Source organism: Zonotrichia albicollis, chromosome Z (genome assembly GCF_047830755.1).
Source record: "Zonotrichia albicollis isolate bZonAlb1 chromosome Z, bZonAlb1.hap1, whole genome shotgun sequence".
In the NCBI taxonomy this organism is placed as follows: Eukaryota; Metazoa; Chordata; class Aves; order Passeriformes; family Passerellidae; genus Zonotrichia; species Zonotrichia albicollis.
In genome coordinates this window covers 68,850,112-68,872,743 of record NC_133860.1, presented here as the reverse complement: position 1 = coordinate 68,872,743, position 22,632 = coordinate 68,850,112, and the positions used below count along the sequence as shown (strand labels likewise).

The 22,632-nt window shown below is 42.2% G+C and overlaps 1 protein-coding gene across 11 annotated transcripts in view; it reads right to left on the bottom strand.

Annotated features, from left to right (window-relative positions):
• Positions 1-22,632, bottom strand: part of ELAVL2 (ELAV like RNA binding protein 2) — a 111,506-nt gene that overhangs the window by 85,364 nt on the left and 3,510 nt on the right. For 4 of the 11 annotated variants that reach the window (XM_074533585.1, XM_074533590.1, XM_074533601.1 and 1 more), the window contains exon 1: positions 2,286-2,626. The exons of 1 other annotated variant lie outside the window; for it this stretch is intronic. Coding sequence is in view for 2 of the 10 variants with exons in the window: in XM_074533583.1 (XP_074389684.1) it covers positions 4,928-5,053 (126 nt within the window). In the remaining 8 variants the exon portion in view is untranslated. Of the gene's footprint in view, positions 1-2,285; positions 2,627-3,562; positions 3,760-4,927; positions 5,061-22,632 lie in introns of those variants that run through there. 6 more of the 11 variants (XM_074533583.1, XM_074533582.1, XM_074533604.1 and 3 more) reach the window with 6 other exon arrangements.

The window sequence follows — 22,632 nt, the reverse complement described above, 5'->3', positions numbered from 1 at the left end:
ATATCTACATTTCTCTCCAGTTAAGTAATATTCCATTGTACACCATGCATATAGAATTGCCAATTTTATATTTGCAAACAAAATTATTTATGCATAATTGCTAGAAACGAAGTTCAAAGTCCACTGCTAGAACTATCACCGCTAATATAACATTTCTGAAAGGTCAGGGAAAAGAGATGAAAAAACCTGAATGTAACTTCAGGATTCAGAATTCATGGAACTGAAAAGGGAAAACAAAAGCTAAAACTAATACCACTGTGCTTCCTCAACCACATAGTGGAACACCTCCTAGGCCCCCCCAGTTTAATATAAAATTTTCCATCAAAATAAAAACAAAGTCAAATGGCAAGGAGTTTTTCAGCGCAAAATATCGAGAATCCATTACTTTTCAAGAAAATACACACATCCTGAAATACTTAATTCATAAGGTTCTACAACTTCATCCAGTATCGCTTGTAAGAACACAAGACACTGACGTCCTAAGTACTACTAAACTTCATCAACCAAGGCTGTCTTCAAAACTTAAAATACATGGCAACACCTTTTAGTCTCAGAGACTTCAACTGAATAAACTATCATCAAAGACTATTTTATAAACACAAATTTTCTTGTGTGTTTTGCATGGTTTCTGAAATTTTTTTTCGGTAACTATCAAGCTTTCCAGTTCTAACAAGTAACACCTGAATTTAAACGGATGCTACCGAGCGGGTAACGAGCTTAAAAAGGCACCGAGATGCCTGACTGCCCCAAGAGTTCACACCATCAGTGTCAAGCAGTTGAAGCAAAATCAACTCACTGTCCACGCACTCAAGGCAAAAAAGGTAATTTTTTTTCCCGGGGCAGGGCAACCTGAAAAGGCAGGCAATACACCGAACCTGGTAATGCTCCGTGCAAAAAGCAGAGATGACGGGGTGACGACCCCTCCGCCTGACCAAGCTCGGACGCGCCGCGCCGGTGCGACCCTTGACTCCTCAGCGCAACGTGAACGCCAAAATAAAATGAAGCAGTTGCGCCGGGCACCCTCACCCCATCCCCACGGCCGGCTCCCCTCTCCAGCGCGGGAACTCCCCAGCCCAGCAGGGCCCGCCCTCCAGCCCGGGGCGCGGAAGGCCGGCACCAGGCAGCACCGGCTGCTCCGCCGCGCCTTTTCCATCGCAGGGATCGCTGCCGCCGGCCACACAGCCCCCACCGGCCCCGCCCGTGGGCGCGGCTCGGTCCCCCACGCCCCGCAGGTGCGGCGGGCAGCCCTGCGGCCCCTCCGCGGCCAGGCACAGCCCCGCGCCCTCCACCCGCGGCCCTCTGCCACCCCGCAGGGCGCGCTCAGGAGGCGGCAGATGCACTACGGCGAACATAATGGACATAAGCGCTCCGGTTAGAGCAAAGTCAGACGCGAACAAGGCTGAAAAGAGAGGGTGCAGCTTGAGGGGAGAATGAGAGCGACGCTCGAGTAGTAGGGCCACGCTAGAGAAAGGTGGGATGAAAGTCATTCAGGGATGCTGCTGATTAAACAAAGGGTTTACTGAACAATGTTATGTCCGGGGAACAAGTGTTTAAGCACCTAATTATAACTACACAAAAAAAAAAAAAAAAAAAAAAAAAAAAAAAAAAAAGGAGGGGGCGGAAAGAAAGGAAATAGTCAGAAAAGCCCGAAGGTTAAAGCAAAAAGCGATTAAACTCATCTAGTACGGGACAGGGGAAAGGGGATGAAGTAACCATTCGCAAAAAAAAAAAAAAAAACCTGCTGTCCACAACTGTCAAGAAGCCCCTCTTAACCTAACACCACCAGTATCTAGGAGTTTGGAGCCCAGCCCGCAACAAGCCGGTACTGGCGGAAAGCCAGTCACAGTCACCAGTCACTTACAGTAGCAGGGGACGGTGAATGTCTCCGCACACGCCTTGATTTACCTTTACCCTTTGCTGGGGGGTACCCTGGCCATGCGCCGGCGGCCCGCAGCCCAGGCCGCCCCGCCTTCCCGCCGTGCTCCCCGCGCCGGCTACAGCCCCGCTCCGGCTCCAGCTCTCCTCCACTCCTCCTCCGCGGCGAACCCAGCGTCCCGGCGCGCCTCTGCGAAGACCGCATGGCTCCCCGTAAGCCCCGTCTCCGTTCCCAGCCCCTCGACCCGCCCTTCTTTCAGCAGCCCGGGACCGACAGTCCGTCTGCTCGCTGTCCTGCAGGAGCGGCGAGTTTCGAGGAGCCTGGTTACCGCAGCTGCGGTACCAGGCTGGAAGCAGAATGGGGAAAAGGTGTCTGCTACCCGAGGGAGCGGCGCAGCGCCCCGCCTCACCTGATAGCTCTGGCACTCACGCCACCCCACCGTCCCGCACTCGCCCGGCCGCCAACAGCGAAGACTAGCTCGCTGACGGGCAGATAAAGGCCCCCACAGCCCGCCCCCGCGGCCACCGCCTGAGTGACGCTGCCGGCGGCCACTCAAGAAGCCCGCGCCCACGGGGCCGCGCCCCCGGGCAATGCGGGGGCTTGGCGGAGCCAAGGCCGGGCGGGCCCTACACCGCTAGTGCTGCCGGGCGCCTTGGGGCGGCCGGGAGAGAAGCGGAGTCTGCTAATCAGGATGGGGCGGGAGCTTGCCTTCCCCGTCCCCAGCAGGGTCAGAGGCAAGATACCCACAGTGCTTGCCCATCTCTCTAAGGCTCCCCGTCTTTCCCTAAAAAGTGTCGAGCCCCGGAGGCTCCACGCTGCCTCTCTCTCTGGAAACGGCTCGGTGGGGCGAACGAGCCCCCAAGCCGCCCGCCCGAAGGGGCGCAGCGGCAGCGAGCGCTCCGTGACCTGCGACGGGCATTAGCCTCTCTGACAGCGCCGTCCCGTTTCGTGCATCGCTCGGCTGCGAGGAGACCCCTCCTCGCCCCCGCAAGGTTCGGCTGCCGAGCACCGCGGCTGCGCTCCTGCGGGCGGCTCGTTCCGCGCGGGTAGCGCTCCAGCGTCAGTGCTGGCGAGGGGAGGTCCCGTCCCGGCGGGAGTGCATGTCCCCCGCCCTCCCAGCGCTCCAAAGAGTAGTCAAAATACACCGCCTCACCGCCGGTTCTTGAAAACGACTTGAGGTCTAACTATCCATTTGCCTCGCTCATACAGATATCACATTAGTTATTTTCATACGTGAAAGAGATGGGTACGGTGTAGCGTGCTGGCAGCAGCATAAATTAAACAACAATGGCAGTGCTCGCGGCCGGTCTTTGCCGGTAGCACAAGCTGCAGCGCCAGCGTTTACCATCGCCGCCTTCTCCTCCTTCCCAGACCCTCCCACCGCCGCAGGGACGAAGGGCGAGAGGACGGGAGACGCGCCTGATAACGGGACGCCCAGTCCGTCCCTTTGCCCGGAGCCTCGCTGGGATCCCTGCCGCGGCTGCCGGGCGCAAACTTTCCTCGCGCACACCGGCGACCGCTGTCCGCGTCCCCGCCGCCCCGCTAGGACCACGGACAGAGATCGGGGCCGCCCCGCCCACGCTGCCCATGCACCGCCGCGCAGTGCCCCGACGCCCGGAACAAAGGGACGCGTCCCCTCCCGCGGCGGGTTATTCATTCCCACGAAAAGACACGGGCCCGCCCTACCCGACAGCAATAGACTTCTCTCCGGGAAAGCCCAGCGGCTCTCCTCAGCCCGCCGCCCGCCCTCCGCTCCCGCTGACAATGCTGCCGACCGCGTCTTTGTGCGCCGTGGCACGCAGTCGCCTCCCAGCCCCGCAGGAAGCAAAAAAAACCGCCGTGCGGCTAATGCAGTTAGGCGCGAAGAGCCTTATCCCGGCTAATCTGAAAATGCGAGTTTATCTCCTCAAAGTGATACCGTCTCCCTCGACCAGCGCGGTGCGGGTCCGTCCCCTCGGATACTCCCCGCAAGGAGACGTATCCGGAGCTGGACGGGCGCGGTCACGGCGGGAACTTTGCGGCTGGGCCAGCCCAGGTAGGGATGCGCATGCCATCCTGCGTGGGCGCGGTGCGGTCCCCCAGTTTCAGCGGCTGCCCTCCCCACGCTGCAAACACTTTCAGCAACTCAGCTCCGCGGGCATGCTGCCATAGCCACGAACAGCCTCACTCAGCGCCGTCGGCACGAACCGTGTCAATACGGAGCAAACACAGCAGCTGATCAGCATAATTCTACAAGGCATGCACCTCTGGAGTGGGTCGCGTGGACGCTATCGGACACGTACAATAACAGAAAGAACCAAGCCATAACTTACCTTCCAGTCCTCGGATTAAAAAAAAAAAAAAAAAAAAAAAAAAAAAAAAAGTGGTGCAGTTCTCCCGATCAGGAGTAAGAGGCAGATGGATACTTCTCTCAAGTCAACAGACAAGAGCTAAATTGCTGACAGTTATAAAAGGAAGCAAATAAAAACCAAAACAAGACCAAAAAAAATCCTTTCCCTCCCCCACCCCCAACACTCCAACACTAAGGGAGAAAAATCAAAAATTAAAAAAATTAGAAAATTAAAAAATGAAAATGGGAGAACTCAAAAGTGGGAGAGTGACAGGACGACCCTCCTTTCGCAACCCAATGGAACAAAACGAGGGGATGGAGAAATGAAGGAACAAAGAAAAGAAGGATGGAAGGGCGATTTTAAAGACGCCCTCTCTCTCTCTCCCTCCCTTCCTCCCTGCTGGTCACTTCCTAGCGGCTCGCCACCCGAGCCAACTGCAGCATCGCTGAGTGCGCGGGGGGTGGGGGGAGGGGGGGAACGACGCCGTGCGGTGCCGCGCCGTGCCTCGCAGGGAGGCGGACCGCTCCGCAGATTTATAGCAGCCCCGCCGCCCGGCTCCTGCCCGCCGCCGCGCCGGGCTGCGTGCGTCTGCGCGCCGCGCCCGGCAGCGCGGCCGCGGGGACGCGGCGGGGGGCGTGTGTCCGTCCAGAGGCGGCCGCGTCCCGTCCCGCGTCCGTCCGTCCGCGCCCGCCCCCCCGCCAGGCAGCCGCCCCACGCCTACCCCGGCGCCACGCGCGGCAGCGTCCCCGCACCCCGGCGCAACGCAGGCTGCTGGCGGCGCCGCGCGCCCACATTGGCCCGGCCGCCGCCCACTCGCCCCGCCCCGGGCGAGGCGGCGGCCGCCCATTGGCCGCGCGGGCCGCCACTCCGGCAGGGCGCATGGCGCCGCGCTTCAGCGTCCGCTGCGCCGCGCGGGGCCGCCTCCGCGCGCGCGGGCGGGCCCGGGGCCGGGCGGCCCCGACACGGCCCCGGCACGGCCCCGACGCGGCCCTGGCGGGCCCTGGCGAGGCGCTGCGACCGCCCCGCGCCGCTCCCAGCGCGGCCCGCGAGGCGCCGGGCGCTGCTCCGGTGGCGCGGCCGTTGCTGCTGCTCCGTCAGCCACGTGGGTGCGGGGCGGTGCATCACGGCACGCCCGGAGCGGCCGGCGCGCAGTGCCACCATTACTTAGCAAGAGGTGCCGCCGGGAAGGCGGTGTCTTTTCTGTTGTTGTTGTTGGTTGGTTTTGTGTTACTTGTCCGCTTGTTTTTGTTTGGCTTTTTTGATTTTGTTAGGTTTTTTTTTTTTTCCTTATGTCCCCACTCCACCCAGTTCTGGCCGTATGTGTGCCAAGTTTGTTATTACCAGGCCAGGGACTGCTCTAGTCTTTCTGGGAGTGGATACATTAATGGGTGTTAAGTAATAATATATTAATAATACTTCTAACAAACATTCTGTAAGGAAGTGGGAGGAAGGAAGTGGCGGAAGGAAGGAAGTGGAAGGAAGTGGAAGGAAGGAAGGAAGGAAGGAAGGAAGGAAGGAAGGAAGGAAGGAAGGAAGGAAGGAAGGAAGGAAGGCGCGAGCTTTTATTCATGATGTAGTCAATTCTGTCTTGCAGTGCAAATATGTTTGTGAAGAAAAGAGGTGGTGTACAGAACAAGCAATCCTGCATGGTATTCTGAAGGGTGCCTTTTACTCTTCATACTGTTTGACCTTCACTGCACTTGATCATTTCTTTTCAGAATCAGAAGTGCTTTCTAAACATGGCTTTTCTACTGTAACACAAGTGTGTGTCATGTATTTTCAATAGCAAAGCACTTACACCCTGCAGAAAGCAAATGCTTATTTAGACTATTCTGGCATTTGCGTGTAGCAAGGCACAAAAATAGAGGCATGTGATTTCAAATAGAGATTTCAAATGGAGCATTTCAATGAGAGTGTCCCTGTGTGTTTATAAATGACATACAATGAATTGTGTATTCTCTGTTTCTTATGATCTCCCTATCCTACTACTATGACAACAACTGAGAGTTATACAGGGACTGATTTTACATTTTACATAATTGGTTCTATGCTTAATGAAGCCAGTGTTTTTCTAGAACACACAATCTGATAATTAACAATGTATCACCAACTTTTTAAATCAGCAGCATTCCAAAAAAATGAATAACTCCCTGGTGGAACAAGTAGCAAACTATTCGCTCTCAGGACTGAATAAGGAGTGGGGTGGGGGCGCCTGCTTTCTCAAAGCTGTTTATACAAAGGTCCTACATGAAGTGATGTCTATTCACACCCAGTTTGTGGATGTATATATAAATTATGCCCTTGCAGTAAGAAAAGTTCAGAAAAGTCTGCACTTTCTCAGCTTATGTCTGAGGCTCAGACTTGTCTAATTATGGCAAATTTTACCCTTTGAAACAGCCAAACTGCTTCTGAAAGTCTCCTAATGATATCAAAATTAAGCTGCTCCGGTTCTTTATTCTATAGAATCATTTATCAGCAAGTCTTATATATATTTTTACATATATATATTTCTAAAATAAAGTGCTATAAGTACTGTTCGTTCTATCAAGTAGAAAACATCTATAAATACTGTGCACAATGTTTCTGTCTTCAGAATTACTAGATTTAGTTATTTATTACTTTTTTGCTTCATCTGTTTAAGCAAAAAAAGTATTCCTTAAGAGAACATAGTTAATGTATAAAAAGAGAGAAAGGAAGAAAATTTTAAAAAATTATTTAGCAGTCTGATGCATTCACTCAATACCTCCAAACATGTCAGGCCCTTCCCTCCCCCGCCCCCCACCCCGCCGCCAATTTTAGAACAGTATAATACATATCTGGTTTTAGAACTAAAGAAACTCTGTTTAAAGTGGATGCCAAAATGTAAAATGTATGCTGTTAGAAACCAGAAGAGTGTCTTCCTGAACTTTTAGGAAATTAAAGGACTCCGCTCTCAGCAGCTTCCTTGTCAGGTCTGATATTCAGAACTCCTGATTTCATCTTCTCCCCCCAACACTCTCCACCCAAAAGGAACAACCCTCCAGCTACAATTAGCGTCTGGCTTTTCGAGACAAAACCCAAACTTTATACATTTTCTTTCGAGGCTTAGTATCTCTACCAGTAATGTACTCACATCTGTCATGTTTGTCAATACACAGTGCTAAAGGGAAATTAGGCAGAAAATAGCTGTTTTAGCAAATTGCCTTGTCATTGGCCTTTCTCATCTCTGATGTGTATTCAGAGGGCCTTGGTTCCAGCAATGTCAGAAGGAAAGCTAAATTTTCCATTCTCTCTGGAAAAACACTTTCCTGTGAAGTTCCCCTTCACTTAAGTAATATGTCTGAAAAGAAGTCTTTATGATTAGCAGTAGCTGGCTGTCTGGACACAGCCTTTAGCTACAACGTGTATGGATTATTAAATAGGCGTTGGACATGGAAGGAGAGAAGTAGGAGGAGAGAAGAGCTGATTGTTCAGGCATGCTGAACCCTGTTGAATCCTCTGGCTGGAAATAAGTGGTCAGGGAATGTCAGTAAAAGCAGCAAATTGCGCTGGAAGAAAAATGTTTACCGGCTAGCACAGAGGGGGATTTTAATTTCTTTTTTTTTTTTTTTTTTTTTTTAATGAAAGTGAAAACAATCAGAAAATAAGCAAGCGAAACAGCGGCTGCTGCGCACGGGGCGGCTGGCAGGGCAGCGAACGGCGCGGCCCCGCCTCAGCACCACGGACAGCGGCGGCCGCCCCGGGAAGGGGAACGGGCCCTCCCTGCCCTGGGAAAGCGCCTCGGTCCGTACGGGATATCAGTACATGTGCGCTTGGCACTCCCTCTCCAGCACTTCGGACTAGTGGCTCTTGACTCGTGGTGTTCGGGTGCCGTCATGTGAATGGGTGGGTATGTTGTGCCTGTGTGTTACTGAACCCCGGGGACTCTGCGGGTTCTTTTCCTAGGGGAAACCTGTGTTTGTTCCCATTCCTTTCACAAACAAACGGTGACATGCATGAGGGTCTCAGACCAAGTCGTGACACACACACTTCCAGGGACAAAATATGCATGGCCTTCAGTATGGGTGTGCGATTGTTCTACCTACTCCTTCTCTGAGCCTCTCTTCGGTCATCAGATACAGACACTGTGCTAAACTACAGCAATATGAATGATGCAACTGAGGCTACTATATAATTTTCTGTTCTATTACACAGCAATGTCTGAATTGTAATAAAAACTATTGTGAAAAAGTGGTTAGCATTTAGGAGGGGAAAGCAAAGGGGGATGTTTCACTTTTTTTTTTTTTTTTTTTCAATTGAGACTAAAAAGGTATCTCTACAAAAGGTAACCACAACTCCTCAGATTTTCTACAGACAACTGTGGAACCTTTGTCTGGAAAAAAAAGTAATACCTGAAAGAAGTTGTCAGTTTATCTAAACTATTATATATTTACTTGTTTCCTACTGCGACCAGGAAAAGGCAGATTGCTGCTGCACCATAGCTGAGATAGTTTCTTTTATTGAGGATTTGTATTTCCAGCAGTGTGAAATGCACATCTAATTGTAAAATAAGACTGTGTCACCTGCCAGTCAGTTGCTGCCATCAACCTCTTTTGTGCTTGGATCAAATTACTGCACAACAGAGAAAGTGACAGCATCAGGGCACAGTGACAAAGCTGTAGTTTGCACGGAAAGAAGACCGAGGCCCAGAGAGACACTGCAGCTACAGAAACAGCTGTCTTATCAGCACACTGCAGAGATAGAGATGGCTCAAGAGGTCCTCAACAGATAATGACTTGAATAGCTTTGCAATGCGCCAAACTTCATGCTTGATAAGACAAGCCCAGTGTAAAGAGCAGCAGAGATCGAGCTCTATTCTATTTTATCTGTGCTGTAAATTAAGAAATTGAAATTCAGGTGGCACAGCAGCCAGCATGTTGCTGATAATCCAGTGAAGTAAACTGTCATCAGGATCTATTCAGCAAAGAGAAATAGGTTTCTCGTACTTGATGCTGCTTTAATAAAAACACCCTAAAAAGTCCCCATCCCAAATTGCTGTCCCAGCAGTACCTGAACTGGGGTGGGGGCTCCTTGTCTGTTCCACTGTTGTGACATATCTTTGAGTCCCAGAGCAAACCATCCATTTGGCTGTCAAGTTCTTTACAAAGGACAAAACACTTCCACTTTGAAACTGCAGCAGCTTATTTTCAATTCCCCATTTCCTCTGCGGGAGAAGGAACTGCACTGTGATTTTTAATACACAACAGTCAAGCTCACATGAAAGCACACAAGCTCAATTCTCTAGCAGACAATACAAACATGTGTTTATGAGCACAGCTAAAAAAAATTAATTGCTGCTGTGAAAAGAATCTGTAATGACCTTTGGAACTACTCACTTGAAAAACTATGAGCCATAGTACACACACTAATATATTCTATAGGAGAAAAATAATCTTGTTTCAAACTGTGTTTTTAGCTTCATTAAAATATTATCAGATTAAAATATTATAGCTCCACCTTTTTCCAACAGAAATACTTAACTTTAGGCTGAGTTCAGTTTACCTTTGATCTGTGTTTTTTTGAAAAAAACTTCGTAGAAAATGCAATTAAAAGGCATGTAACTGGAACATAAGCTCACAGAGCATTATTTTCCAAAGAAGGGTTTGCTGCATGCACCTAATTCCTTGTGATTGTTTCTTGAAGAGCCAGAGTAACTGTATAGGCTTGTAGACCATTAAGTTACCTAATTTTAGCCACTAAGGCTACCTTTCCATCTTCTTCAAATAAGAAATTAAAACAAGATTAACCAGTCCTTAATGAAACAGAAGGTACTTAAGCCACGAGAAACCCAAACCTGAACAGAAACCTAAAGATTTACCACTCAGACTTGTTAAATGGAGGGCACAGCGGAGAGACTACTTCTATCCTCTGATAATCTAACCACATGTATTTGGCCTTAGCCTGTCACTTAAACATATCTGATAGCATGAGCTATCAGTTACAAGGACCCTAGAAGATGAGTAATTTATTTCATATATTAAAAGAGTAAGCTTTCTCAGAGCCAAGAGAAAAGGCAGAATCAGGGGAGAAGAGATGCATCTTTGGCACATGCACTTTGTTAGATACAGCTTTTTGCTGGTCCCTAAGATCTGGTGGCTTTACTAATGATGTGAGTAATGAGATGTGAGAAAGCGTTTGATGTGAGAAAGCATAAGGCACATGTGGATAAGGTCAAACCTGTTCAGCAACTTAGGTCCACTGTGCAGTTTCAGCACAGGCAAATTACTGCCAAGTGGCTGTCCCTGAATCAAAAACACACTTAGCTTTTGAGATGCACTTCAGAGTTCACAAGAAGGCAGGTTGGTTTGATAAAATTCACAAGCCAGAGAACTCAACTATAACAATTTGCCCTTGTGCCTTCTGATTTGTGGGGAATACATAAACAGAGTCTGAAGTGATTGATACCCTTGCCAGCAAAACACTGTGTAAATGTGAGGAGAAATAACCTTGTGTCAAAGACACAATGAAAAGCAAGAATACAATCAATATTTTTAATGCTGCATTTTATCCCGAAATAACAAGTTCTTTTTAAGTTGTCCAATCATCCCAAATACTGTCAATTCAGTTAGATTAGACTTCCACCATAACAATAAGTTTCTCCAAGAAAAAGATATATGTTTATAAAGTAATTGTAATGAGCATATTCTCTCATGGTATTAAAGCTACAGGAATATTGACTTAAAAGATGGATTTTACTTTTTTTCAAGAGCCTGTGTCTGTTTTCATTTGTTGAGGGGGAAAGCACGTATTACTCAAAGATAGCTTTTTTAGTATGCCAGCATACTTCCTGCTGACAGCACAGTGAAGCAATATAGTGGAAGTTTCTGCCATTATATACTGAAAAAGTCCTTGTAAATTCCAAAGTGTTTGTATAATATTTGATTAGATCATTTTCAAATAATCAGATCACAGAGGTAATAGATGGAATTTTTTTGACCTTGTAAGGCAAGTACTTAAATATATTCCATGTAATTTTAAGTATCAACTTCAATTTTTTGTTTTATTCAATTAAATGAATGTGACTCCAGCTAGCAATAATGATTCAGTAAAGGTACACACTGTGTTCTGTGCTAACATATAAGGGCAGGATTTCAGAAAGTGTGTGAAATTAGCTTATTTCCCTCCTTCTCCAAATAAAGTTCATCTTTTTATAAGACACACCTGCTATGATTGCTCAGATGTGGGGAGTGAACAACTGTCAGCATGCTCTTGAGAAGGGAATATTAAAAATACTTTTTTCATAGCAATATGTTAAAGGCAGTTATCTCTTTTTTATGTGTACTCCTTGCTTGCCATGTAACTTTACACCGTTTTTCATACTTTCCTTTATATGTTACATGCTAAATTTTTTTAATAAAGTGGCTTAATATTCAAAAGATGTGGAATTTGCCAATTATTTCTTGCAATTACTTGATACAAAAACCAAATCACACTTTCAGAAAGGACTTCCTCTATGTTACGTATATCATCAATATCTTCCTTTGAACTATCAAGCTTATAAATACCTAAATAACTACTTTTTTTTCTTTTTTATATCAGAATTACTCAACTGTGGATGACACAATGGTCTTTCACTGGTGCTGGCCTAGTTTTCTTCTCTTTAAGTGCTGGAGGTTTTGTTTCTTCTGTTATACAACTCAGTTTTTCCATCAGAAGTAGTATGCATAGCTCTGTACTACTTTGATTCTGCTGGAGGTGAGTCATCAGCAAATCCAAATCATAAATGATTGTGTAGCTTTAAATATCTAAAAGGTTATTCAAACTAATAGTAGCATACTGCACTGTGTCGTATGACTTAGTGGAACAAGATATGTCACAAAACTACAGCAAATTATTCTGATGTTGTCATGGACATACATCTCTCCTGAAAGTTCTTCTCTGTGTTTGGTCATTAGACAATAAATATATACCCTGCAGAACAGACATGAAGGTGCTATATTTCTTTTTGTTATTATTTTGGCAGAGATTTGGGAAAAAGAGAGACTAATGAGTCTTATTTCTGCTTCTTAGATAAAAAGAATCCTCCAAAATCAAGGCACTTTTCAACTGTAGTAGTAATGAATATTACTTTTAAGTAGTATTTTAAGAATAGTAAAGTACTCAATCATATTACTTAAGCAAGTTGCTGAGGTTCAAGTTAGATATAAAGTTTATTTTCCCTCAGAGAATAAGATTTTTGTATCATTTCCCACCAACAAAATGACAACAGTTCTAAATAATGTTTTTCCCTTTTTGTCATTTAAAATCAGTTGAATGTTTGAGAAAAAAAAAAAACCAAAATCACAATAAACACCCAAAACATTAAAACCACAGAAAAAAACACCCCAGAAAACACCACCAAAAAACCACACCAAGACAGAAATGGATCCCACGAGCTAAAAAAACCTGTGAAGTACTAGAAAAGTTCTCTACACATTTTTCTCCTGCTGTCAGTGAGCACTGAAACCAAGCAAATACAAGTCTGATGAGCAAAGCTATTTGCATTCTAGCATCTTTTCAGACAAATTCAAGGACTCATTGTTGGTTTCATTCTGATTTTGATCTTCCAGACCTCTATTTTCAAAGTGCTTTTCAGCATTTGGCTATTGATTTTCAATTTGCTTTTATTTGGTCCACATGAGACATGGTAATCCAGAATTAAGATAGATACAATCTGCATTCTTTCATGCATCCTTTCATAATTCCGATTTGGCCACTTAAAATGGTGAAATAGTAACTTATTGATAACTTTGGCCAACAAAACTCCTGCATCAGGCACATATATAAACACCCACCAAATTCATCCTGGACAAGAAGGAAAAAAATTCTACACTTAAGACACCATTACCAGACATAAGCAATTATACTAAAGATTCACCTTTAAACTGCAGAATGTGAAACTACTATGAAGAATCTGCTTTTTATGTTCAAATAGCAAAATACTGAAGGTGATTAAGGACCAGGATTAAATTTTCATGGTCTAGTAATGGCTCCTAATAATGGGAACTGGTTTGAAACAGTATTTTCATGATAGCATGATTTTCATAATCTTTCCCCTATCATGTCTACGTTATTTTCTTCATCCCTTACAGAAAATGGAAGACACATTGTGAGACTAAAAGCTGATGTAAATCATGTGATATTTACCACAAAAGTGATAATAGTCATGTTATGGGTCAAGAAGATGTGAAGTTTTTGCTACTCAAATTTGCTTTGCAAAACTTAAGTGTTAAACCAGCAGAGCCTGCCTCCTTCAACTCACCTTTAACCACTTTTAAGTGGAACTTAACTTTTTTGTTCGGTTGGTTTTAGGTTTTTGGGGTTTTGTTTGTGGTTTTTGTTGTTGTTTGCTTATTTTTTTTTTTACTTTTGGGACAGGAAGAAAAAAGGAAATGAGTATTACAGAATGACTGGATATTGCTTTTTGATTATGGAAACCTACGGCTCTTCCCAAAGATATGAGATCAACATTTCCAATCTGCATGAAAGAGGATGTAAGCAACAAATGCAATTAAGCCACAATTATTAAAAACGCTGTAAAAAGGCATACTTAGCCTTTCCATCCTCCTCCTTTTTCATCTTTTCCCCTGCATGGAAAATCTTGAAATGGACGGGATTTACACCAGATGTATTCTACCTGCATATAATCAGTGCTCCTAGCTGCTACACTAAGACAAAAGGAAAATATCAAGTTGCACTCCAAGTATTTTAATTTTTTTGCTATAGTTCCTCCTTAATCCTTTTAAAGCATCCCTGTAATTGTCAATGAGCATATTCAGAACCAGAATAAAATAACCAAATTGTGAAACTTACATCCATCTTCTCACTTTCTAACAGTCAGATATGTGGCATTTATTTGCCTTCAAACAGGATCTTATTTGTTCTCCCAGTCTTTGTTTTATGTATTCAGATCCCCATGTTTCTTTAGCATGCTCAAACAGGCTAATATATTTTTGGGTTTTTTCTATTTTAACTGGGTGTTTGAGGTCCTTATAGCCTACTATGCAAATGAGCATCATGGGCCATGCAGATAGACTGTGTAATATGATGTTCAGACAGTCACTTATTCTGCAGTCTTTTCTGCTTGGAATAACTGCATTTTCCATGAAAGACTGAGACAGCTGAGACAGAGGGATCAACTATTTATTGCTTGTACCTGCATAGAATCACCATAGTTTCTATAGAGTATATGTTAAGATATATAGTGTATACATATCTCAAGAAAATCAATATTTAATTGCATGCTTTGATGAAGATGGTTTACTGAAGAACAGTAAGTGAAGCCCATTTCCACAACACGGGATAAAAAGGCTAGTAAAATCATAAGCATTCAAAGGTTTCTCATTAGACCTGTTCTACAGCACCACCACCTAGTTTGCCATAAATTGGTGTTAAATTGTGGCAATGCTGTACCACCCAGTGCCTGGAAGGTGTGGGCAGAAAACAAGAAACAGTAATTGAGAGAAAACAGAGGAATTAAAAATAAGAAAAGGAGTCAAGAAAGTATTTTAGGCTGTAGTTATTCAAATTGGGAAAGACTGCCTTTTTAATACACAAGAAAGAAAGAAACAGAGACTCTGGACATATAAGGAGACATATGGCAAATTAAAAAAAAAAAAAAAAATTACCCCATTATCCCATTTAAGCTTGGGAAAGGAGGTGGGGAAGCAACAAATGAATTCAGAACATATCCTTTTCACTCTCCAAAACCAGCATTTTCTCCTAGAACTTAATGCTTCCACAGGGATGCTCTTCTTGCATCTCCACAGCACATTAAGAATAATTGAACAGCTGCTGTTTGGAGACATCACCTCTAACATCTCTTTTCAGTCCACAAGGCTATGTCTTTCCTCATTCTTGATAAGATTGACACAAGGAGAAACAAGGTTATTAAAAATTACAGAGCTGGATTTAGTCTTTATGTAATTGTTGCTTCTCCCAGCTCTGATTGTAAAGTGCTGATTCAGCCATAGGCCAGTACTGTCTTGATTAGTCAAATGCTTTTGGACAGAAAGAAAAGTTAAATACAGAATTTTTATGTTTTTTATTTTTCTTTAAAAACCAAGTTACAGCTCCAGAAGATGCTTGTATAGACTAAATGAGTGGACAGAATGTGTTCTTCTTTGCCTTTAGTTTTGTTGCTGTTGTGGAAAATGGCTTTCTTAATTTCCATTTGGATAAGATGTAGGGGTAGTGATGTAGAGCTGTAACACTGTGGAAACTTCAACATATAGTTTGCTCTCCTTGGTACAGTAATCTTACTGAAATAAATGGAAATTTTTATAGCAGGTGGAGTCAAACGTGGAACAATTCTCATCTATTTAACTGCAAAGAATTTCTATTGCTTAACACATGTATCTTATGCATGTATCATTTTGCCTGAGTTAATTTTTGTACTGTATGTAAGAACTGTTCTCAAATGGACTGGCCATGTACATCAAGTGTACCACCTTCTTAATGCTGCAGTTTCATAGGAGAAAGAAATATTATTGTTGCTTTAGGAAGTGCTTTAGTAATCATAAGAAAATTGCTCTAATGTAAAATGTAATAAAGCTGGTTTTAAATTGTTAGAGTAGCAACAGTTATTTCCATTAATTATACCATAGAACATCTCTTTTATTCTTACTATGCTGCCTTTAGGTTACAGAGGAAAGAAGAATTCACTCTAGTCTTACATTGTTTAACTCCTATTATGCCAAGAATTTTCAAGTTAATTTTCAGTTAAGCTTTTTCATCTTTCCTTCTTTGGTTTCAATATTATTATTTAGAGTAGACTTTCATTTCCTCTGTTTTGTTTTTCTTTTTTTTTTTTTTAATTCACAGAACTCTGCAAAAAATACCTGAGAATAAAGATACCATATTTTATAATAAACCTTCCTTCATAATACACACAGTCAATTTATATTCATAGCCTTTAAGTACTGAGTAACTATCTTCACAATTTCTTACAACACCACAGATAATTTATTAGTGTTTACTGCTTCTGTAAGAATGTTTTGTAGTTTTGCAAATTTTAGTTCCAAATTAAACAAGGAAATCACACCAGAAGCAGACAATGTGGGGATAAGATCAAATATCCACCACTGAGAAAACAAAAACCTGAAAAACAATTTTTAAAAAAAGACAAATAAGATGGTTGTTTTCCATCCTATTGAGGTAATCCTAACATGCAAAATTGTAGTTTTCAATTAATTATGAAATATTCTGCTTTTGAACAGTTTTCTTTCATGCTTAATTTGCACGTTCAATACCTTCCACATTAATTTGGCTAAAAATGCTTACTCTGAATGGTAACATAACAAGAAGGAAACATAAGCAAGTATTAAAAGATGCCTAAATACTTCTTCAGCTGCAAAGTATAAGAGCACTTTGCAGCTAGAAGTAGGCAGTGTGGCCAGCTTGCAAAGAGGACTCTGAAGTATCATTTGCCATTGTGAAAATGCACTGTCTGCAAAGAGTTTGGTGTTTGATCAGAGTGATATGGCAGAATGCACATTGTTACACTGCAAAACCGCTACTGCAGAAATGCGTCTTGAACAGTTTAGGAAGTAGATATGCAATTAAGCTACCTCAGGAAAGATAATAAATTTAGAATCTAGATGTAGTGCTTTGTTTAATAAACCATTTATAAAAAGAATTAATGCAATATTCTCTACAATCTACAACCTGCAACCTCCTGTTCCTTTCCTCATTAAGTGCAGGACATTTTGCAAATACAAATTTGAATTACCAGCAATTAGAAAACTAAGTCCTAAATACACTTTTAGTTTTATTTAATATAAATGCATTTTAAGCAAGAGACGATAAAGACCAAAGCAAAACAGTCAAAACATGAAGACAGGATTCACAGATCAGGATTTCCTGAACTGTGTTATTTTGCGCTGAGCTCTGATTTTTAGGCAGTGGTGACATGATGAAACATTTCTTGATAATCAATGAGAGGTAGGTGTCAGCTCTGATAAACTCCTACATTAGCTACCTTTAGGATCAGTCACCTATTCTTTATTTGCCTTATGGATAGGACTGATCTCAGTGTCACTGTTTCTCTTCTTCCCATTTCCTTTTCCTGCACAAAGAAATACACTGCAGCATCTGGAATCCTCCTGCCAGAGCGTGAGGAAGGGAGGAAAACAGCTCAGGTCAAACAAAACTTGTCCTTAAACAACAGAAATGCAGACAAATGTAGATGCAGTATCAAATCTTTGGGGGAAGTAAATAATGTTTTCATTTGAAAGCAGTTTTCAAAAGGAAATGCACCCCTGTTATCACTCAGTCAGTGTTTGAATTTGTAGCTTTATAAAACCCATTCCGGGTATGCATGTGACAGGGGCACAATGATCCTTCCAGAGCAGACGTCACTGTTGTGGCTCCTGGATTAGATGGGAAGCTTGATCTGGTTCTAAGACACTCTAGATGGAGATGAAAATGCCCCAGAACTGCTGGCCATACTGAACACAGCTGGTTGGGATTGAAAGGGAAAGCTCTGCTCCCAACAGCCTGCTGCCTGGGCTCTGGGATTGTACCTTCTGCCTTTTGGTCTCAAGGAGATGAGGATTACACTGCTGATGCTAACGAGGCATTGTGAGTTTAGAAAACTTCACAAGTTTAGAAGATTCCCCATGCTGTACCAACAAAACTGCAATCAGTGGATGTTACCTCTGTTCTATCTGAAAGGGCTTTTTTTTTCCCCTCCAGTCTCTAGCCCATGCAATTTTTCTCTCAGATTATGCTACTATAGCCAAAACTCTGTAACATTCTGGGTAAGGTAGAAAGGCATGGATTGACAGAAGTTTTGCCTCCGCAATTGATAAAAAGGACTTTCTGACAACTGGCTTAGTTTAACCTCTGCTCTCATATAGGTTTTTAAACTCAAGAAATAAAAACCTAAATTAATCCCCTTTTGAATTCGTACTTTTTTTCCTGGTCATCTCCTCTGCATAAATGTAACCTGTGGGAGATCAGAATTGTGAAAGATTCTTGCTGTCTTTGATCAAAGATCCATGTTTTAAGACAGCTGCTGCAGTCTGTCTTTAAAGAAGAAACTGATGATGGAACTGTTTTTGTATCAGCCCCTTTGAGTGGTAAACTGTGATTTATACAGACACACTGTCACTGACTGCCTGCATAAACAAAGCAGCAGAGGACAAATGGCAACACATATGGTCAGACTTCTTCCTGTAAACTGCAGGAATCAAACTTCAGAGAGCAGGTAGGAAAAAACCCAGCAACACTACTTACATTTTTAAGATAAGGAAAACATCAGAAGATACCTGCAAAAATATAAATATTGAGGTTTTCAACCAATTGTGTGAACTAAAGAACTGTCTACATATTTCTAGATCTTGAGAAGCCTCTGAGTCTTTTCATCCCTCTTTATGACAGTGCTCATGAAATGACAGATATCACAGCATCTTGTTGCAATTCCCAGGGATTCATTCCTCTCCAGCACTGATCTTCACTGCAAAACCTCTCTATGAATGTTTTTAAAATGGAATTAAACTAAAATTTACTGCTGAAACAAACTCTAGAGAAACCTTCTGGTTTAGCCCAGGTCATTCACAAACGTCACTAGGGCTGACAGATACAAAGAGTGAACCTATGATCAAAGCTTGTATCATTTGCCTTTTTAACTTCATTACTGTCTGTGTCAGAGCCTGTTCCAACCTCCTTTCTTCCTCTCTCATGTTCCTGCTTACTGACAGACAAGAAAATACCTTGCAAAACAGTTGTCAATCTATGTTTTGTCCTCCAGAAATTGTCCCAGGCAGAGCAGAACTCATAGCAACTTCTTTGGCCTCTAGCATTGTATTCCAAGCTGACATGAAGGGTCTGGTCTTCCAGTTGGCACCCCTATTACAGGACTGGCTACATCTTAGTGTTTGAAAAGCCTTCTGCTTTAACACCTCCTGTTATCGCAGTAAAGTGATGTTTAAATAACTGAACTGGCTTCAGTGAACTGCAGTTGCCATTTTTTTTGCTTCTTAGTGAGAAAAAATGGAGATAATTATGAAGTGGATGAGCAGGTTTAATGAAAGCTGGTTTCTTTTGGTATATTCCTGAAGCGGCAATCATCATCTGTTTGGCTTTTGAAGAGCAACAATTATAATCACTCAAAATCCCAAGGGGAACAAAAATAGAACTTAAATTAGCATATAAAATATACAGCTGGATTGGGCAAGCCTATAAAAATCTGGAAAAATCATTCTAATTTGAAAGCTATTCAAAATTACAAACAAAATGAGTACAAGAGTATTTCACATGTTTCTTCCTTTCTTTCCCATTTTGAAGTACTAACATAATAACATTTATAGGAGTTTCCTAAAACATGAAATGAAAACCCATTGCCAAGAAAGAAAGCAAGTAAAAATAGGCTAAAGGTGCATTTTTAAAATAATAGATAAACTTAAGCATTAGAACTTAATTTTAGCGGTATTTATCTCCCAAAGTTCTAATATAACTGTATTGCAAAGTCATGTGCAATGACTTTCCAGAGCTGAAAAATAAAAACATAGCTGAGACAGCCAGTTAAACATCTCAGCTTTATCAGACAATGGAACAATGATAATACTTAAAATAAACTAACAACAAATGAGAAAAAGAAGTTGCAAAAATTCACACTATCCATGAAACTTTCAGTGATCATTTTGTATGGTCATTTTTATAGTTAACAAAAATTCAGCAATGAGTAAGAAAATTATTTTCCTAATGCTGCAATGTCCACATTTTGAACAGTTACATAGTGATATCATCTTCTGGAAATAAATCTTCATTTCAGTAAACTGTGAACCCAAATATGGATTAGCTTTTTTAATACTACTGAATATTTATTAGTTTTAGTAATTTTGACTTGAAATACCAGGTCTAGTAATTCTCAGTCAAGGTTGAATAAAAGTATGCAGCTGAAAAACTGGGATTAAAAAAAAAAGAAACAAAATGAAAGAGCTACTTCTAAAAATTTATTGTGCACATAAATATGAGGAATTTGGATGTCTTACTACTTATAATACTACCAGTACATGAAATGTCTCCTGAAAAGACACTGTCTTGCAGACCTATATTCATACAGTAGGGTCTGATTTTCATGCCTCTAGTACAAAATACATTGCTTGCCCTTGGTTAGAAGATTCTACATGCTTAGAAATTTTGAAACCATAACCAAGCAGGTCTTGGAGGCACAACTGTTAATTTCACAAGGAGATCTCTGAAATCATAATTTAAAACAATTAAATTAGAGGTTGCAAGACTTATCTTCTACTATATTGTACACAAGAATATTTAAAGATGTCATGTGAAAGTCCTGGTTAAATTTATTTTCCTGCATTGCTCAGTCCTGTGATAAGCATCTTGAAAAAGGTCTGCCCCCTTTCCCACTTCAATTTTCAATTCTTCCTTTCATCCCCACAATTTCCAATAATTTTATTGCTCTATTACCCTCAAATAGGTATCTGTTTTTATATGTGTTACTGTGATTGAGTAAGCTTGCCTTCAGACACTGAGCTTCCTGAACACTGTGTTAAAGCCAAAAATTACAGCACACTTACTCATCCTCCCTTTTGCTTTAAGGTAATACCAGAGAAGGCCCAGCAGGTTTTTTTGACAGTCTTCCCAAGCCATCTGTTTCATATGCTGCATGTTTTGAACAACATAGTGTGCAATGGAATGTAAAAACTCATCACAGCAGACTCAGTTTAATGCGAAATCCAGTGGTCATTCACTTTTAAAGAAATTATAACTGATAGTGGGACACTAGTCAGGGAGCTTATTTTGGTTCTGTCTCCCCCTCTCCCCTCCCAAACTGGCCTTCTAATTTTTTTAAATTTAAATTTTTAATATATTTATTAATATGTTGAAGATATTTTAATGCTATATTTCAACACTTATATTAAAACAATTTACATAATCTGGATTAAATATACAAACCTGATTTTATGAACACTTCATAACTAGCAAGAAAAAGTGTACTTAACAAACATTAAAATCTTATCGCTAAGAATCAAAACCTTGATTCACTGATATAAAAATAACAGCCTGTACTCCCCACGTCTCAATGCCCACTCCTGCCACTTTGTTTATAAATTATCACTTCTGCAGATTGTCTGACTGGTCAGTAGGGCTACAGGAACAAGAAAGTGTAAAGTCATGCCTAGGGGGAATAACCAGCCTTCCTTTAGACCATGTTGACCCCAGCATCCATGACACATTGTAGAAAAAGTAGCCACTGGAGCAGCAAACACTTTATACACATTAAATTGTACTCTTGGGGGAAAATAAAAGTGCTTCAAATGATAATATTTGTAAATTTGTTCTTATGCTGAGGCCCTATGTGGTCGTTATCTCTTGGTACTAATAATGACACCCAGTATTTAGATCTCGTACTTTAAAAAAAAAGCAGTTCTCAGAAATGTGCCAATTTTGCACTTCTGTGGCCACAGATACAGCTGAGCGTGAGGATTTAATTTCTAGAAGAGAAGTCAGTCTTAACTCTTTGACTGAACATAAGCATCAGGTGAACAGGGAAGGGATTCCAAGACAAGCACAGCATCACAACACTCCCAGCAGACTGGTCAATACCTTCTGCATTTCACAGAAACAACTTGTCTAGCCACAGTAACTACCTGCTGACTACTCAGTAGAGTACCACCCTGGTGATGTTAACCTTGATTTTTATATCTACAACTACTAATCCATACAGATCAATTTATGCTGAGCTAGACTAGGCTGATATTTTTGTCATCATGGCACCAAAACAACACCCAGAGCCAGGAACAAAAATTGTGAAGCGAACTTCCAAGAAAAACATAGCTCTCTCATTTCAATATTCCCCTTCACAGACACTTGAGTACATTTTTTTCTATTGCCAGAGGTTTCTGAATGCCTGACATTTGAAGTACTGATCATAATGTCACAAAAACATGAAAAACGAAAAGTTTCAAGCATTGAAGTTTTAAAAGGCTTGGTGGCTTAAAGCCCTTAAGTATATATTATGTGTTTTGCACTCCCATGGTGCTTGAAGGTTTTAATTTCAAGGACTAAGAAAAATTAAAAATGTTTAGTTCTCTGTAGTAAATATGAGGCATGTATCCCTGCAAGTGTATCCACCAATAAATACCCTGTTATAAATAGAGAATGGAAGCACACTCATGACGTACTTCCAGTACTTTTAAAGAGAATCAGATATATGCATTTCTCAATGACCATGTCTAAAGCTGGGTGGGTCTTTCTTGGTTTTGGTTGTTCTTTTTTTTATTTTTCAGGCATGCAGAACTATTTTCAGGATTTGGGTCAACAGCTTTCCTTATATGAATCACCAAACATTTAGGTTAGGAAAATTAGGCTCTAATAATATTTGTCTAAAAAGACCCAGATACCTCCTAAACAAAGCAATGTGATTTCTTTTAAAAATATTTTTATTTTCCTGAATGTGAAATC